The sequence below is a fragment of the Salvelinus alpinus genome, chromosome 18 (assembly GCF_045679555.1).
Source record: "Salvelinus alpinus chromosome 18, SLU_Salpinus.1, whole genome shotgun sequence".
NCBI lineage: Eukaryota > Metazoa > Chordata > Actinopteri > Salmoniformes > Salmonidae > Salvelinus > Salvelinus alpinus.
The window spans coordinates 41,102,495-41,122,783 of NC_092103.1; the positions used below are offsets into that span (position 1 = coordinate 41,102,495).

At 42.1% G+C, this 20,289-nt stretch overlaps 1 protein-coding gene across 2 annotated transcripts in view; it reads right to left on the reverse strand.

Moving 5' to 3' along the window:
• Positions 1–11,977, reverse strand: part of LOC139544336 (3',5'-cyclic-AMP phosphodiesterase 4D-like) — a 335,143-nt gene extending 323,166 nt beyond the window's left edge. The window contains exon 1 of one of the 2 annotated variants that reach the window (XM_071351319.1): positions 11,782–11,977. In XM_071351319.1, coding sequence (XP_071207420.1) covers positions 11,782–11,873 — 92 coding nt within the window. In that variant the 5' untranslated portion in view covers positions 11,874–11,977. The remainder of the gene's footprint in view (positions 1–11,781) is intronic. The other variant, XM_071351324.1, reaches the window with a different exon arrangement.
• Positions 11,978–20,289: the final 8,312 nt, after the last annotated feature.

Genomic DNA, 20,289 nt, shown 5'->3' on the forward strand with positions numbered 1-20,289 from the left:
GATTAGTCATATGTTGAAACTCAGTAGCCTGCGGGCCAATGATCCATGGAACACATAAGCTCTTATTTGGCACAAATCCAAAAGATGCCAATGAACCTAAATTAATTTCCTAGAGGTTAAGAGAACTGAGTATCCAACCTAAATGGATTTCCTAGAGGTTAATAGAATAGAATATATCCAAAAACGCAGTAATTTGAAAGACCTGAATTGATTCTTACTGTGCAGTTGCATGACTGGGCCGTCAGGTTTGAGTTTATCAACACTGACATGACATTGAGGATGCACTTACTTTTCACTATTAGATAATGTGCAGTTTTTCATAACATTCTACTCAGACTCATGACTATATTGTAGAATATCAATTTCAGTCAAGCTCAGTTGGATACACTTCAATATTTACAAAGCTCTCGTGTAACTGCACCACGCTCCCCATGTCTTCCTGTAGCTACTTCCACAATCCCATTGTTTAAACATATCGCTTACTAATTTGTCTTTGGCTCCCAGGGGCGATCTGAATTCTGACTCTGCTGGTGGCAAAGCTGATATAATTAACATAAGATGATCAGCCCGGAGGTCGACCCACACTACGAATCAATCAGATCTCATTTGCTATCAATTCCATCCTCATTTCCCTGCAAAATATAATTCATATTAACAAGGGAGGCAAAACTGAGCTCCACATAATCTCAACGAACTGCCGAAATTCCTGTACAATAACTAGCAGTTATTGGGCACAAAAATTGTTAAATCAACGTTGTTTCAATGTAATTTGTCAACGTATTGTGAAGTGGAATCTATGTAGAAAATACATTGGATTTTTAAAAATCCATCACTTTTGTTTTGATAGTAACATTTATGTCATCATGGTAACCAATTTTCAACATAGACAAACCTTGAATAAAATAAACTCAGCAAAAAAAGAAACGTCCTCTCACTGTCAACTGTGTTTATTTTCAGCAAACTTATCATGTGTAAATATTTGTATGAACATAACAAGATTCAACAACTGAGACATAAACTGAACAAGTTCCACAGACGTGACGAACAGAAATGGAATAATGTGTTCCTGAACAAGGGGGGGGGGGGTCAAAATCAAAAGTAACAGTCAGTATCTGGTGTGGCCACCAGCTGCATTAAGTACTGCGGTGCATCTCCTCATGGACTGCACCAGATTTGCCAGTTCTTGCTGTGAGATGGTGGAAGAGTGGGGTAACAAGGCACCTGCAAGTTCCCGGACATTTCTGGGGGGAATGGCCCTAGCCCTCACCCTCCGATCCAACAGGTCCCAGACGTGCTCAATGGGATTGAGATCCGGGCTCTTCACTGGCCATGGCAGAACACTGACATTCCTGCCTTGCAGGAAATCCCGCAAAGAACGAGCAGTATGGCTGGTGGCATTGTCATGCTGGAGGGTCATGTCAGGAGTAGCCTGCAAGAAGGGTACCACATGAGGGAGGAGGATGCCATCCCTGTAACGCACAGCGTTGAGATTGCCTGCAATGACAACAAGCTCAGTCCGATGCTGTGACACACCGCCCCAGACCATGATTGACCCTCCACCACAAAATCGATCCCGCTCCAGAGTACAGGCCTCGGTGTAACGCTCATTCCTTCGACGATAAACGCAAATCCGAACATCAGCCCTGGTCAGACAAAACCGTGACTCGTCAGTGAAGAGCACTTTTTGCCAGTCCTGTCTGGTCCAGTGATGGTGGGTTTGTGCCCATAGGCGACGTTGTTGCCGGTGATGTCTGGTGAGGACCTGCCTTACAACAGGCCTACAAGCCCTCAGTCCAGCCTCTCTCAGCCTATTGCGGACAGTCTGAGCACTGATGGAGGGATTGTGCGTTCCTGGTGTGACTCGGGCAGTTGCTGTTGCCATCCTGTACCTGTCCCGCAGGTGTGATGTTCGGATGTACAGATCCTGTGCAGGTGTTGTTACACATGGTCTGCCACTGCGAGGATGGTCAGCTGTCTGTCCTGTCTCATAGTAGCGCTGTCTAAGGCATTTCACAGTAAGGACATTGCAATTTATTGCCCTGGCCACATCTGCAGTCCTCATGCCTCCTGGCAGCATGCCTAAGGCACGTTCACGCAGGGACCCTGGGCATCTTTCCTTTGGTGTTTTTCAGAGTTAGTAGAAAGGCCTCTTTAGTGTCCTACGTTTTCATAACTGTGGCCTTAATTGCCTACCGTCTGTAAGCTGTTAGTGTCTTAACGACCGTTTCACAGGTGCATGTTCATTAATTGTTTATGGTTCATTGAACAAGCATGGGAAACAGTGTTTAAACCCTTTACAATTAAGATCTGTGAAGTTATTTGGATTTTTCCCAATTATCTTTGTAAGACATGATCCTGAAAAAGGGACGTTTGTATTTTTGTTGAGTTTGTGTAATTTGTACCTTTTGAAACAACGTCAGATCTTCAACGTAATATCCACTACAAGAAAAAAACTATAGGCTGGGCAGCACCTCCTACTGGAGAGTTGATCTATCTACAGCTATCCAGGAGGTATCACATTCGGCTGTGATTGGGAGTCCCATAGGGCGGCACACAATTGTCCCAGCATCGTCTGGGTTTGGCCAGGGTAGGCCGTCATTGTAAATAAGAATTTTTTCTTAACTGATTGCCTAGTTAAATAAAGGTTCAATAAAAAAAAATATGAAAAATAAAAATCATTTCTGTCTCCCATCTAGGATTTTAACTCCAGCTATGATATTTGTCACTGACTATTACCAATGTGGGATCATGACAATGATTGTTGAGAAATCTCCACTTAATAGATTCACTGTTGCTATCAAATTCATTACATTTACATTTACATTTACATTTTAGTCATTTAGCAGACGCTCTTATCCAGAGCGACTTACAGTAGAGTGCATACATTTTATTACATTTTTACATACTGAGACAAGGATATCCCTACCGGCCAAGAGCAGACGCTCTTATCCAGAGCGACTTACAGTAGAGTGCATACATTTTATAACGTTTTTTTTTTTTTTCACATACTGAGACAAGGATATCCCTACCGGCCAAACCCTCCCTACCGGCCAAACCCTCCCTAACCCGGACGGCGCTATGCCAATTGTGCGTCGCCCCACGGATCTCCCGGTTGCGGCCGGCTGCGACAGAGCCTGGGCGCGAACCCAGCCCAGCCTGGGCGCGAACCCAGAGACTCTGGTGGCGCAGCTAGCACTGCGATGCAGTGCCCTAGACCACTGCGCCACCCGGGAGATGGCCACCCAGTCATTCTAAAGTGTAGGTTCAACAGAGCAAATACTTGATCAATCATATACACTACATGGTCAAAACTGCTCGTCGAACATCTCATTACAAAATCATGGGCATTAATATGAAGTTGGTCCCCCCTTTAATGCTATAAAAACGTCCACTTTTCTGGGAAGGCTTTCCACTAGATGTTAGAACATTGCTGTGGGGACTTGCTTCCATTCAGCCACAAGAGCATTAGTGAGGTCGGGCACTTATGTTGGGTGATTAGGCCTGGCTTGCAGTCGGCGTTCCAATTCATCCCAAAGGTGTTCGATGGGGTTGAGGTCAGGGCTCTGTGCAAGCCAGTCAAGTTCTTCCACACCAATCTCGATAAACCATTTCTGTATGGGCCTCACTTTGTGCACGGGGGCATTATGCTGAACAGGAAAGGGCCTTCACCAAACAGTTGCCACAAAGTTGGAAGCACAGAATCGTCTAGAACGTCATTGCATGCTGTAGCGTTAAGTTTCCCTTCACTGGAACTAAGGGGCCTAGCCCGAACCATGAAAACAGCCACAGACCATTATTTCTCCTCCCCTAAACTTTACAGTTGGCACTATGCATTGGGGCAGGTAGTGTTCTCCTGGCATCCGCCAAACCCAGATTTGTCCGTCAGACTGCCAGATGGTGAAGCATGATTCATCACTCCAAAGAACGCATTTCCACTGCTCCAGAGTCCAATGGCGGCGAGCTTTACACCACTCTAGCTGACGCTTGGCATTGCGCATGGTGATCTTAGGATTGTGTGCGGCTGCTCGGCCATTGAAACCCAGTTCTTGTGCTGATGTTGCTTCCAGAGGCAGTTTGGAACTCGGTAGTGAGGGTGGCAACCGAGGACAGATGATTTTTACGCACTATGCGCTTCAGCACTCTTTGAGCTTGTGTGACCTACCATTTCACGGCTGAGCCGTTGTTGCTCCTAGACATTTCCACAATAACAGCACTTACAGGGCAGAAATTTGACGAACTGACTTGTTGGAAAGATGCCATCCTATGATGGTGCCACGTTGAAAGTCACTGAGCTCTTCAGTAAGGCCATTCTACTGCCAATGTTTGTCAATGGACATTGCATGGCTGTGTACTCGATTTTTTTTACACCTGTCAGCAACGAATGTGGCCAAAATACCCGAATCCACTAATTTGAAGGGATGTCCACATACTTTTGTATATGTAGTGTATCATCAACGGCGCTATTAAACCTATATACAATGCCTTCAGAAAGTATATATTCCCCTCGACTTATTCCATATTCCACCCATCAACACACAATACCCCATAATGACAAAGTGAAAACTCCAGGTATGCTATCCTGTGCCTTTTTCTCAGGAGTGCCTTCTGTCTGGCCACTCTCCCATAAAGCCCAGATTGGTGAAATGCTGTAAAGACTTGTCCTTCTGGCAGGTTTTCTCATATTAGCCAAGGAACTCTGTAGTTCTGTCAGAGTGATCATTGGGTTCTTGGTCACCTCCCTGACCAAGGTCCATCTTGTCCAGTTTCTCAATTTGGTCGGACGGCCAGCTCTAGGCAGAGTCTGGGTAGTTCCATATTTGTCAAATGTCTTATTGATGGAGGCCCCTGTCCTCTAGGAAACTTTCAACACTGTTTTATACCCTTCCCCAGATATATGCCTCATCACAATTTTATCTCAGAGATCTACGGACAGTTCTTTGCACTTCTTGGGATAGTTTCTGCTCTGACATGCACTGTCAACTGTGGGACCTTATATAGACAAGTGTGTTTCTTCTAAATCATGTCCAAACAATTGAATTGGCCACAGGTGGACTCCAATCAAGTGTAGCAACAGCTCAAGTATGATCAAAGAAAATTGGATGCACCTGAGCTCAATTTGGAGTGTCACAGCAAAGGGGTGTGGATACTTACAGTATGTAAATGAGTATACATTTAAAAAAACATGTTTTCACTTTGTCATTATGGGGTATTGTGTGTAGATGGGTGAGAAAGAAAAATCGATTTAATCAATGTTGAATTCAGGCTGTAACACAACAAAATGTGGAATAAGTCAACGGGTATGAATACTTTCCGAAGGAAATGTAGCATTTGGGAAGTCATCAACAACTAGCCTATTGTTTAAATTCAGTCCAGGATTCAACAGAAAATACACAACACATTACTAATAAAAGTTTACATTTAAAGAGGCACTACACATGCCGATTGGCACGTGTGTTTTTCTGTTGCGCACTAGAAAAACGAGATTTCAGTCTTGGAGGTTTGTTTCCTGACCGATTCTGTGCTTGGTTAATGATGTTTGTCCCCCATGAGACACTGTAGAAAGGAATCTTATTTCACTTCCTCAAAATCCCCAGAATCTAAGATAAATCAAGAAATGTGTCATTAATTTTGACAAGGATGTTATAGTTGCACAATTTCACATCCAAGGTGTTTGGGGCAGTATTTAAGTAAAAAATGTGCAACGTGCTGTCTTATGTAAACAGTCGGAGCTGCTGGGCAGGTTTGTCTCACTGTCTATGCCCCCCATACTCAACTGGCAGACCTCGGACCAGATCCGGACCCAGAACGGGGTCAATACGGACCGCACATTTTTTTAATCGGTCGGGCTTCGATCTCTGGTATCTTGTAAACACACATAAGACATGTAAGAATGTGTAGAATTGTAGGAAATTAGCTTTAAAACTGCAACAAAAAAAACATCTCTGCACCATGCAAAATGTGTAGAATTGTGGGAAATTTGCTTTAAAACTGCAACATTTTCTCTCCGCCAACAAGAAGGGTGTGAACAGTTTGGGGTTTCATGGGTTGCGAGGTGGGGGTTTGTTACTACTATAAATGACATTATCCATCCGGACCTTTGCCACCTAGAACATTTGTGTGACCGGACCTTCTCAAATAGTACTTGAGTACCCCTGGTCTATGCCATTGGATAGACAGCAAACACCGCAGCTGTTCACCCGATATTAGTGGCAAATGGACATCATCAAATCAAAACCCAACCTTGACACATAGGCTGTTTTCAAAGGGATTCCTTTCTTTTTAAAGGCAGTCGCTCTTTAACAATAAATATATTGGTTTCCCATCTCCATCACAACCAAAAATAACAGAATAGGATTCAATCAAATCAAACTGTATTTAAAGTTAATTTAAGAAGTTTGATTTAGTCCTATTCTTTAACTTAGATTTTTGTTTGAAATAGAGAAGTAAATTCAACATATACATTTTTCATTTCTAGACAAACTGGAATTAAAGCCAGACTCAGTGGCACAGACAGCTATCTAACCAGAAGATACATAGATATTTGGTTACATTAACAACCAAACACAATTCAATATCACTTTTGCAATACGGTAAATAGCCTATTAACAAGTTAACAAATTATGTTGGATTCATATCTCAACCGAAAAAAATTGTTAAAGAATAGGATTAAGCCAGTGGCTCAAATGGAACTATCCAAGCAGTCGATACATCTCCTTTAAATGTTGATATTTGGTTGCGTTCTCAACCAAACAGAATTCAATATTACTTTTGTAAGACAGCATTAACATTAAGCTATTTACTATCTTACAAACTAATGTAACAGTATTTATTCAACCTTAAAATGAGTAACACACCTATGGCCACATTTTGAGGTTACTGTAACAATAAATGTCTTATGTAATCATAGAAAGCGCTCATGTTCAGTGTCGCAGGTCTGTGAAAATCTTCACAATTGCTCAAATAATCTGCACAGAATCTCAAACGGCATTGATCACTTGCACCACATGTACTTTAATGTAATCTCAACTATCTGCAGTCCAGGTCATTTAGTTATGCTATTAGATCAAGCACAGCGATAACACATTAAACTGTCATATAAATAAATTAAACATCTGACATTATATTCCCATTTGAACTTTGGTGTGCTTTTAAATGGTTGAAAGCACAATGATAACACATTTAGGTGACGACTAAACCAAAAATCAGACATTGATTTTCCATTGGAATTTGTTTTTGCTTTTAGATGTGATAACACATTGGAAATTCAACAAACTTTTGTCTGTCTTTTTGAGTGGGTGAAAATAGGTTGTAATCTCATTGATCAACATATCAACCAAATATTACCCAATTCTCCACGTTGAAATAATGTGGAGGCCCAGTGGGTTGGCACCTGCAGAAACATTTCACATCTTAAATCATGAGACGGGTCACTAAAGCTTTGGTTAGATTCAGCACAGGCCCGGTTATCCGTCTTCCTATTCCATTTAACATTGTAACAGTATTAGACTTGGCACCAATTAAAGAGTGCCCTCAATGTTTATTCAGCACCAGGTCAGTCAGTGTCACTGGCTCCCATGTACAACCAAGGCAGACCTAGCCCCAGGAGCTACTGTGTCTAGTCTGTATCCAAAATAGCACCATATTCCCTATTTAGTGTGCTACGTTTGACCAGCGACTGGAGGATCTGATCAAAAGTAGTGCACTAAATAAAAAGTGCCATTTGGGACACATGCCCTTAAAGCTGCAATATGTCACTTTTTAGACGCCCTGACCAAATTCACATAGAAATGTGTGTTATATATCTGTCATTCTCATTTCAAGCAAGTCTAAGAAGCGATAGATCTGTTCTGTGTGCGCTATTTCTATGCTTCCTGTTCTTAAGTCTTTTCCTTTCGGTTTTGTACATCAGCATCAAACAGCTGAAAATACAATATTTTTGGTTGTGGAAGATATATTTCACAGCAGTTAACATGGTACAATGATTTTTGCTTGTATTGTCACAAACTAAAATTAGGCGAACTATTACAATTTTAGCAACCGGGAAATGGCAGAGCGATTACTGCATAGTGCATCTTTAACTGGAGCAGTCTCTGCTTTTAGTGTTGAACAATATGATATCAGATGCCACTGATGAAGCTGTGCCCTCCTCTCAGACTGGCTTTGGATAATGGCTGAGTTTTCACATCTCCTGAATGGATATATTTTTTAAAGGTATTAGATTGGACACAGCTGGTTTATTAAGTTAATTTCACAGGTAGAAAGTAGGCTTATATAACATAGCATACGTAAATCTAATTTAGGGGCAGAGCTAAACCTGGTGTAAGCCTGACAAAATCCCATAGTTGTTCAAACATCGTTACGTTATAACTCTGGGAGGATCTCTAAACAGTGTGTGTGTGTAACCTTCCTGAAGTTTGTTTATTCCCATGAAAATTCACAGATATTGTACAAGGTGTTGGTGAGCAATCTTCCAAAGATCCAAAACCCCATTCCAAGATGGCCACTCGGCAACAACGAACAATCAAATGACTCTTGCAACAGTGACGTCCGATCTACATTCCATTTCAATGATGTTTCCTATTAGGCAAGCACTCTATGAGATTATTCCGGACATTTTCCATGAGTGGTCCGCCCTTTAATAGATGTTGGCCACTTCTGGTGTAGTATGAATGGATATATTGATCCAAAAGTCAGGAGGGAGGAAACAAGCTATCCTCTTGAGAAGACAGACGGATGTCTGGGCCTTTATGTCACATTAACCATATCAGTTAATGATCTAGGCCTCTATGTGGGCGATATTAGAGAGGGAGAGAGATACACTCCCATTTTAAACCACAAGGAAAGTGGTGTAATTCAGACATAAGGCAACTCAAGGAGGAAAAACAACCACAGTGATTTATGATCTGCAACCTGGGAGCATGTATGTGTTGTGCCCCCCACACCCACCAGAAAATGGTCCCTTCAGTGATAATTATTGGTAATCATCAAATATGTACGCTATCATCATATAAATCAATTGTAACATTCTCTGTATTAATATGTACAGTACCAGTTAAAAGTTTGGACACACCTACTCATTCCAGGGTTTTTCTTTATTTTTTTACTATTTTCTACATTATAGAATAATTGTGAAAACAACAAAACTATGAAATAACACATATGAAATCATGTAGTAACCATAAAAAGTGTTAAACCAATCAAAATAAATGGTATATTTCAGATTCTTCAAAGTAGCCACACTTTGCCTTGATGACAGTTTTGCACACTCTTGATATTCTCTCAACCAGCTTCATGACGTAGTCACCTGGAATGCATTTCAATTAACAGGTGGGCCTTGTTAAAAGTTAATTTGTGGAATTTCTTTCCTTCTTAACGCGTTTGCGCCAATCAGTTGTGTTGTGACAAGGTAGGGTTGGTATACAGAAGATAGCCCTATTTGGTAAAATACCAAGTCCATATTATGTCAAGAACAGCTCCAATAAGCAAAGAGAAACAACAGTCCATCAATACTTTAAGACATGAAGGTCAGTCAATCCAGACAATTCAAGAACTTCTAAAGTTTCTTCAAGTGCAGTCGCAAAAACCATGAAGCACTATGATGAAACTGGCTCTCATGAGGACCACCACAGGAAAAGAAGACCCAGAGTTACCTATGCTGCAGAGGATAAGTTCATTAGAGTTACCAACCTCAGAAATTGCAGCCCAAATAAATGCTTCACAGGGTTTAAGTAACAGACACATCTAAACATCAACTGTTCAGAGGAGATTGCGTGAATCAGACCTTCATGGTCAAATTGCTGCAAAGAAACCACTACTAAAGGATTACAATAAAAAGAAGAGACTTGCTTAGACCAAGAAATACGAGCAATGGACATTAGACCGTGGAAGTCTGTCCTTTGGTCTGATGAGTCAAAATGGGAGTTTTTTGGTTCAAACCTCCGTGTCTTTGTGAGACGCAGAGTAGGTGAACGGATGATCTCCGCATGTGTGGTTCCCACCGTGAAGCATGGAGGAGGAGGCGTGATGGTGCTTTGCTGGTGATACTGTCAGTGATTTATTTACAATTCAAGGCACACTTAACCAGCATGGCTACCACAGAATTCTGCAGCGATACGCCATCCCATCTGGTTTGTGCTTAGTGGGAATATCATTTGTTTTTCAACAGGACAATGACCTAACACACCTCCAGGCTGTGTAAGGGCTATTTGCCCAAGAAGGAGAGGGATGGAGTGATGCATTAGATGACCTGGCCTCCACAATCACCCAACCTCAACCCAATCGAGATGGTTTGGGATGAGTTGGACCGCAGAGTGAAGGAAAAGCAGCTAACAAGTGCTCAGCATATATGGGAACTCCTTCAAGACTGTTGGAAAAGCATTCCAGGTGAAGCTGGTTGAGAGAATGCCAAGAGTGTGCAAAGGCAAAGGTTGTCTACTTTGAAGAATCTAAAATCTAAAATATATTTTGATTTGTTGAACACTTTTTTGGTTACTACGTGATTCCGATTCCATGTGTTATTTTGTAGTTTTGATGTCTTCACTATTATTCTACAACGTAGAAAATAATAAAGAAAAGAAAGAAAAACCCTAGAATGAGTAGGTCTGTCTAAACTTTTAACTGGTACTGTACATGTGTATATCTGTTGATTTCAGAATCATTATAATCAATCTGTGTAATCAGAAATATTTTAATAAGGCTGATTAGTGAAAATGTCATCATGTTCTTCTCATGAGTCCCTGCAATCCTCCAACCTAGATGATTTACACAACACCTCACATGAACTACTACTGTAGGGCTACACCTATCAACTTAACTGAGGTCATCAAGCTGAGGAACTAATTCACATACAGTATGAAGCAAATGTGGGTACAATTATATGCAAATAAATGGGCAATACTAATTAAATCAAGATAATTTCAGTTGAATCAAAAGGTAGACTGAAATACACCTGCCATATCTTGATCATAGCCTAAAGTGTGTAGTCTAGTCTATAGCTATCTGATGAGTACTAGGTATTTACGAAGAACAATATATAGCCTATGTATTTTAAAAATGTCAAATACAATTAATGAATTAATATGGTACAACATTTATGTTCCTCATGCCAAACTTTGACATTTATGATAATGTATACCTGTACAACAATATTCAATTGGAGATTCTTGGCACTGTATAAAATAAATACAAATACTGAGACATATTGTATGCTCAACATTTTTTGACAATTAGATTATTTAATGCTAATACAATTGCTCAGAGAAATAGATTTTGATTAACAAGTAATATTTTGTTTATTTAGATTGTTTTAATTGCTTGCTAATGAGCAATTGTATTAGCATAAAATAATATATTTGGAAAACAAATTGCATACACTACCGCTCATCTTTTTTGCCCATCTTTTTCAAGGGTGCCACTAATTTTAGACTTGACTGTATAAAGGGCAGGTGCTCATATTGAAAATAGGAATGAAGCCTGAATCAAATACGACAATAGCCCTGTACAATATAATTTAGTTACTAAATTGGGAAAGGATACATGTTTTTTCCATTATTTTTCTCCAAAACCTTTCCAACTAACAGTCTAGTCGCCTACCTGAAACAATGGACGTCAGCAAAGTTCTAAAAAATACTTGCTTTATTTTCTATCGTCACATTTATTCATCTAATATCTGGAAAAGGTTGCATTGGTTTGATAGTTATTTCATATACGGATCTCGCACATCCGCACACACCGTAAAAAAACTATTGTTTCCGAAGCACAGTAGTAACTCTGCGCACTTACCGTCTAAACCCCACAAACGAAGATGGCCAAGACATCCTAGATTTTTTCAAGCACGGTCTGTGCCCGGTGTCCACGGCGTAGGTCCTATCCATCTTTGAAGATGTCAGGTTATTTTCGTTGCCTGTGTCGGAATATCCTCTCCTTTTTTCGTGAAGCGCGTCTCAGCTCTCCGCAGCAGAGAAAGTGTGTGAGTGAGTGAGCGTTGAGAGTGGAGCGGCGGGTGGAACTGTAATAGTAATATTGCTGCTGCCCCCCTCTTCTGTTTGAGCACACTCTCATCTCCACGGATGCTGCCTGGCTGCCAAGGATGCTTTTGCGGTCACAGCGATGCTGGCAGCATCCATCTACGCTTGCCAAGAGTGGGACTAGCAGAGCAACTCAGAAACGATAAGAACAGTGGTATTCAAACTTTTGCGCCAGAATTTTTCTAGAAACAATTTTTGGCCAAAGACTTTCTCGGGACCCCACACCATACCAAATCTAATGGCACAACCTTCCAATCGTTCAATTTCGATTTTTACATCAACAAATAACCTTAAATTCATTGCATTTTCATCTGGCAACCAATAAATACATTTACTCAATAAAATTGTATTTTTCCAAATCTTCTTTCTCAAAAACGTTTGTATATTGTCCCATACAATAACCTGTAATAATAATATTTCACTGCTGCTCTATTTCACTACATATGTCCACTGATGTTATTAAAATCATGTCTTAAAAAAGTAGAATTTCCTCACTACATGCAAATACAGGCGTTTCTGCATCTCACCGGTAGAAACAGGCCAGCTACATTTTCTGGTTGTAAGAAAACCACAATATCCAGAATTCATAGCGATTTCAGGACATAGTACCACCACGTGGATCTGTATCCAACTAATGTGAGGAATATCAATATGTCTGTTTGTAGCCAGCACTTTCAGCCAGTTCTTAATTTCCAACATCATAGTTCCTCTCAGCAGGGGTAAGACTATGGGAGAGGAAAGCGCAGGGGTGCAGCTTTTGGTCCTGGGCAGAATGCTGGGACAGGACGGCCCCCACTCCGACATCCGAGGCGTCGACCTCCACCACAAACTGACGGGACAGGTCCAGATGGACTAAGATGGGGGCTATAGTGAATCGACGTTTGAGAATGCCTGGTCAGCTGCTGGAGATAGCGTAAAGGGAACCTTGGGAGAGGTGAGTGCTGAGAGGGGGGAAGCCAGGATCCTGTAACCCCAGATGCAGCGGCAGTAGAAGTTAGCAAACCCCAGGAAATGTTGCAGCTGCACTCTGGATGTGAATTGAGGCCATTCCACCAGTGCTCTCACCTTGTCTGGATCCATCTGTATATGTCCTGAAGCGATGACGTATCCAAGGAAATAGATGGTGGAGCAATGGAACTCACACTTCTCCGCTTTAACGAAAATCTGGTTCTCCAGGAGACGCTGAAGGACTTGTCGGATGTGTTCTTGAGCTGACCGGGAAAAGACCAGGATGTCGTCGAGGTAGACAAACACAAACCACTTCAGCATGTCGCGGAGCACATCGTTGACCAGGGCCTGGAACACAGCGGGAGCGTTGGTCAACCCGAATGGCATAACTAAGTACTCACAGTGCCCGCTAGTCATGTTAATGGCTGTTTTCCACTCATCTCATTCCCGTATCCGAACCAGATGGTAGGCATTCCGAAGGTCCAACTCCGCTCCCTGAAGAGGTTCGAAAGCCGAGGAGAGGTCCAGGTACTCCGCGGGAATGGCTGAGAGATCGGAGGCTTCTCTCAAGCCTGCAGGAAGACGTCCCGGGGCAGGCTGGGCCGACTTGAGACAATGAGCTTGGCAGAACGGGCTCCAACCCACAATAACACCAGTAGCCCCGTCGATCAGGGGATTGTGCTTCTGGAGCTATGAATATCCCAAAACCACAGGTACATGGGGAGATTCAATGAGCAGGAACTGCATACACTCACTATGATTTCCTGTTACTCGTAGGTTGATTGCAATCGTTTGCGGGTGATTGTGCTAATAGAGGGCCCATCCAGCACTCTGACGTCCATGGGAATGGAGAGGGGCTGAGTGGAGATTCCAAGCTCCGACACCAAGGTAACACCGATAAAGCTCTCATCGGGCCCAGAGTCAATGAGCACCCGGAGTGATTTGGCCTTGTCACCCCATAACAGGGTGGCATGGAGAGAGGTGCGAGTAATGGGAGATTGGAAAATCCTAGTACGGCTCACCAGAGTATTCATACCTACTGTACTGATGAGCCTGGTCTTTTTAATGTACAGGTGGAAATATAATGTTCTGTAGTCCCGCAATACAGACAGCTCCTGGTGTTCAGTCTGCGTAAACGTTCATCCGGAGACAATCGAGTCCATCCCAGTAGCTCTGGAGGAGGATTTTCGACCACCATAAGCGATTCCTGTGAGCACTCGTGTGACATCGGATTCTCTCGGAAATGCCTTCGGAGGTTTCCGGGATTCCTCGGAGGCAAGGTAGGAGGGCAACAGGAGCCAGATTCCATCTCCCTCCTACGTTCTCATAGCTGCCCATCGATCCGGAGGGTTAAGACTATGAGGGAGTCGAACTGGGCTGCAAACTCATCTTTGATCACCTCCGATAATCTGTGAAGGAACATGTCGAACAATGCTTCCGGGTTCCAGGCACTCTCAGCCGCCAATGTGCGAAAATCCACGCATAGTCTGCCACACTACGGGGAGTCTTGATGTAGCTGGAGCAGTTTACAAGCAGCCTCTCTCCCGGACAACAGAGACCTTCTGTACTTCCGCCACGGACTCCTCCAGACTGAGGCAGATGGTGGACTGTTGCTCCCACACCACCGTAGCCCAGGCAAGTGCCCTCCCGGACATCAGCATTATGATGTACTCTATCCTCAAGCGGTCCGAGGGGAATGAAGAAGGCTGCAGCTCGAAGACGAGGGAGCACCGGGAGAAAAAGGCCAGGCAGGTTCCAGAATCTCCAGCGTAACGCTCTGGAGGAGGTAAGCAGGGTTCTCGGGACACTGGGGTAGGCTGGGAAGAAGTGCCGCTGGTGGCGGGGTTGATGAGAGTCTGGGGAATTACTGGTGTGGCTTGCTGCCTTGTAGGGAATCCGCAGAATTGCTCCAACAATGTATCAAACGCCTGGTCATGGCATTCCGCCAGGGTATGGAGTCCCTCCATAAGGCATTGCAGTAACGCCTCGTGTCTTCCAATGTTGGTTCCTTGCTGGGACACAGCATTGTGGAGCTGGTCTGAGTCTGTTGGGTCAGTCATGGCCAGTTCGTACAATCAGAATTCAGGATAAGACCCAGATGCAGACAGCTAGAATCACAGATGTTCACAGATCAAGCGGAGGCATAGGCCTGTAATCCATGGCAGAGTCAGTAAGGTATAGAACGGCAGGCAGGCTCTGGGTCAGGGCCGGCAGAGGTTCGTAATCAGGTCAGAGTCAGGCAGGTACAGAACGGCAGGCAGGCTCTGGGTCAGGTCAGGCAGAATAGTCAGAACCGGGGAAACAGAAACTTGAAAACAGGAAGACGGGAAAACATGCTGGTAAGACAAGACGAACTGGCAACAGACAGAGAACACAGGTCTAAGTGCACAGGGGATAATGGGGAATATGGGCGAACCTGGAAGGGTTTGGCGACAAGCACAAAGACAGGTGAAACCGATCAGGGTGTGACAAGTACCTTGTTTGAGTATTTATGGGGACAAAGTAGTAAAATGTTGGCTAATCACTGACTACTTTGTGTCCTACAGACTAATCCTGATGACGACCTTGACACCAGCTTTAGTAGTACAGAACCTGTAGACTCATTGGATGAAAGCTTTCAGCCTGGAATAAGCTCAACATCATCCAACTTTGAAACAAGCCAGGCCAGCGAAAGGTATTTATGAAAGCTCAATACACAGTTGAGAAAACAAAATCACCAATACTGTTTACAAGACAAGTGCTCCTCAAACGTAACTGACTGCTTCTAGCCTATTCACTACTGTTGGCAGTGCTTGTCTACTCTACAGCACAACTGTAGATGCCCATACACAACTAGTATGTCTACAAGTCAAGCCCCCTCAACATTTTCACATCTTTGCTAAAGGCTCATCTCAATGCCCCATTGTTGACTGAGTGGAACAAAACACATACCAGTCTACTGTACCCTTTTTTGTTTACCAGATGAACATGGTTTATTGTAGGGTTACACATCCTAATGATCAGTCGTCATGTCTTTCCAGGAGGCTTGCAGTACATACAAATCTTCTGCAAGACATCGAAGCAGTGTGTGGTGAAGAACATTGCCACAGCTCCAAAGCCTGCTAAACCAGCTGCCATTACCCAACACAAGAAGAGATATACCAGCTGAAGAACATTCTGGCCCCTGCTTGGAACATTCAACCAACACAACATCCATATTCAGTTAGACTGATGTTGTAGTATAATATAGAATGCGTAGTATGCTCAGAACTGCATTGTGGTATAGATGTTGCTAGCTGTTGTACATATGTATCTAATGGTGTTTTATATCATATTTTTTACATGTGTACTGACAAGTGACTAAATGATTTCAGCTACATCAGAAACCAATAAAGTGTTGAGTTCAACTTCTGGATCAATTGATTGTGATATTCATGAAATGTATTTGTATAAACTAGCTTCAATTTTACTGCTAAAACAAATTATACAGAGAATTGGTGTATCACTTAAACTTTATTTTGTTGGCAAGTAAACATGTTTCAATAAAACGGTAGATTAGTCTGTCAATATAGCAAATACACTGAACTAAATATAAAAGCAACATGTAAAGTGTTGTTCCTATGTTTCATGAGCTGAAATAAAAGATCACAGAAATATTCCATACTCACACAAAGCTTATTTCTCTCAAATGTTGTGCACAAATTTGTTTACATCCCTGTTAGTGAGCATTTCTCCTTTTCCAAGATAATCTATCCACCTGACAGGTGTGGCATATCAACGAGCTGATTAAACAGCATGATCATTCCACAGGTGCACCTTGTGCTGGGGACAATAAAAGGCAGTGTTGTGAGACCACATATTGAGTGTCTCTGTGTCGGATACATTTGTACTCGGTTTTGACTCTGTCTGGGACAGTGAGGACAGTGGGGACAGTGAGGAAAAAACTGCTAATTATCAGCTTCCATTTTGTCAGCGCATCAAACCGTTTCGTCAGGTCAAATATATACACTCCTTTGTTGAAACATTAATATCTTAGCAGACATGTTTGCGCAGTGGCGAACCTATAGGCCTTCAGTGTGTGACAGGTTTGTGATTCTGAAAGGACAGCAAACATAATACCACTGCACTCATGCAGGAGAGTGCACTTTTTGTAAAATACAAAGGGCCAGTAGAGTGGGGAAGGGTATACCCATTTTTTTTCAGTGGGCATTGCTAATACTCACTTCTTAAGCCCTATTGATGCGTATCAAAGTAGTTTAGTGGAGGTATACGACGTATCAAGAATGTAGTACAATAGAGAAATCACGCACAAAGTAACCTACACAATAGCAAAGCACGTGAAATATATTCACATGCTTGCTGCACACACAGCCTAGTTTCAACCTAATATAATCTGCAGGCGGCAAGAGTGTGCAGCTCTCAACTGGTTTTGGCATGGAGCAGCTCACAGATGAATGACATTGGTAGCCGGAGGGTAGGAAAGATGTTTCACCTTATGATATCTACTAGTAAATGTTATCTAAGGCAACAATGGGTACGCAAACTAGGTATTGAAAAAATGTAGTCGAAAGTGTTGGTTAGTAGGCTATTTGTGATGCGCAATTGTCATCATGCTCTGTTTGCATCAGGTTGGGCCTGTTTGCATACATGGATGGGCCAGGGTGGACACCGGGCCCTGACAGGCCCACCCAATCAGAATTATGTGGTTTTAGCATTGTTGTGGACTTAGACTATCACATTTTTGTATTTTTTCTATGAAAGAAAATGTGTGATTTTGAGAGTGAAAATCTGAAAAATATATAGGAAAACACTTTTTTTTAAACATTGCGAAACATATGATTTTTCACACAGGGTGCCTTTCCTTCGCTGAGCGGGCTGTTTGGGAACTTTTTGGCAAACTTAGAGTATACCCAATTCTACAGGCACCACTACACCCCTGCATAGGGCCGATGGAAAGACAGCAGTCACACACAGCATGATGTTAAATCACCACTACACCACTGCATAGGGCCGATGGGAAGACAGCAGTCACACACAGCATGATGTTAAATCACCACTACACCACTGCATAGGGCCGATGGAAAGACAGCAGTCACACACAGCATGATGTTAAATCACCACTACACCAGTGCATAGGGCCGATTGTAGAATAACTATCTTCAAAGTAATGACTCGGGACGTCGGGTTGACATGAAAGCTTCTTTTAGTAATAATACTTGTTCACGTTACATTTAACAACTTTAGATTCTACAGAACAATGAATAATGAGTTACTAGCGAAAAGTCAGGATAATCACTTGTCACTTGCACATAACTGGCGTGCTCTCTCTACTTCCTGTCGCAAGGCATTCTGGAACTTGCAGTCAAAAGCGTAATTCAATACTAACCAATACAACAAAATATGTATGTATTTCTCTCAATCTCCAACACACAAATTCTAATACAATTACATATGTAAATAACTGTAAAGAAAATATCTTTAAATACAGCTCGATGAATTAACTTAAACATTAACTCTGTAACCCATTAAAGTTACAACACCGATGGAAAGACAGCAGTCACACACAGCGTGATGTTAACTACTTTGCAGATATGAAACAAACAGACAATCATAATATCAGTAAAAAATATCTAATTCACAGTTTATGCTACAAAACCAACTCTATAAGAGGTTTTAAAAATAGGTTCTATTTGACTCAACGTTCCATGACTTACACTAAGGCATTTTGGGCAGAATAGATGAAGGCAGTTCAATGCATGTTTCATATAATTCATTAATACATTTCTTGGTAGTCCAAAAAATATTGCTATCAGGTTGTAAATCCCAGCTGCTCTGGTACATTGTTTGCTTCCTCCATTCAGGATGCACTGTTTCAGTTTCAATGACTCAATATTCTTGACAAAAACGGACAAATGTAACTAAGGCTGGGAATGTCAATACAATCAAACTAGCAAGGGCAATGATCACAAGTCAGTCATAACAGGGCTAATAGGCTAGCATATCTATTTATGTAGCAAACTAACAACACAGAGCCTAACGTCAGCTAGCTAGCTAGCTGCTAGGATGATGTCATGTGATGCCATTGGGGGAGTGGGTGAGTGACTGACTTTTTCCCCTTCATATCATTTTTCAGTTTTTCAACGACTATTATCCAGTTAGCAAATCTCTTGCGTTCGCAAATTCACTCTGGCCATCTACCTCATTTCTGAGCACTCTCGTCTGAGTGTGCCAGAGCGCAGAACAATTAGGAATTTATGAATGCACAACACCTGAATATGACCGGTGTCAGTAAACGTAGCCAAAAAAAATACGTTAGTCAAACGATCTAGTTAACATGTCAACAGCCTAGCCAGCTCTGCTACGACGAGTAACATTTTCAGAGTGAGTTGTTCTCTCATTTGTGTCTGGAAGTTGCAAGATAGCCAACTTTAGCCAGTTAGCTTCGGTGATTGTTTGGCGAGCAGGCATTGGCAGGCGAGCTGCAGAAGGCCGAAGGCAAAAATTCCCCATCATTTATCAGTGCAATTGTAACGGCCAACTAGCTGAAAAAGTTTGAAAGGGTTTATCTAATGTTCCTTCGTTAAATTTGAGCTCATCTTGCTCTAGCTAGCATTAGTTGTTGAGCTTGTTGTTGATGATGTTCATAACTGAGGGAGAGAGAGCCTAGCTTCTCATGGTTGTTTGACCAATAGTGCTGTAAAGTTCCCAAATGTAAGAAGACTCCCGTGGTGTTTACATACTGTATTTGCAGAAATCCATTCAGGTGTATTTTAGAGAATACGTTCTAATGATTTTAAGTCGTGTTGTTGCTACTGCTTGTAAACACACAGTTCAGTTCAAAGTGGATGATAGCAGACCCGTGTTGCAAATGGCTTGTTTGTATAAAGGCCTACTGTAGCTCTGATTGGCTATAGCGCACCGATCTGTGTAGACTCCGGTCCTAGACAAGATAGATGTTTTTACTCGGTATTATTTAATGCAGTGTCTATTAACTGTCGACACGTACGGCCGCTTTCCCACTCTATATTGCTATAGAATTTTCACAAATGCCTTAGTATACATAATTCCCGAACATTCAAAGAATTTATGAAAAAGTGAAAACCATCAAAAATATGAAATAACACATATGGAATCATGTAGTAACCAAACATTTTTTAAACAAATCAAAATATATTTTATATTTGAGATTCTTTAAATAGCCACCCTTTGCCTTGACAGCTTTGCACACTCTTGCTATTCTCTCAACAAGCTTCATGAAGTAGTCACCTGGAAGGCATTTCAATTAACAGGTGTGCCTTCTTAAAAGTTAATTTGTGGAATTTCTTTCCTTAATGCG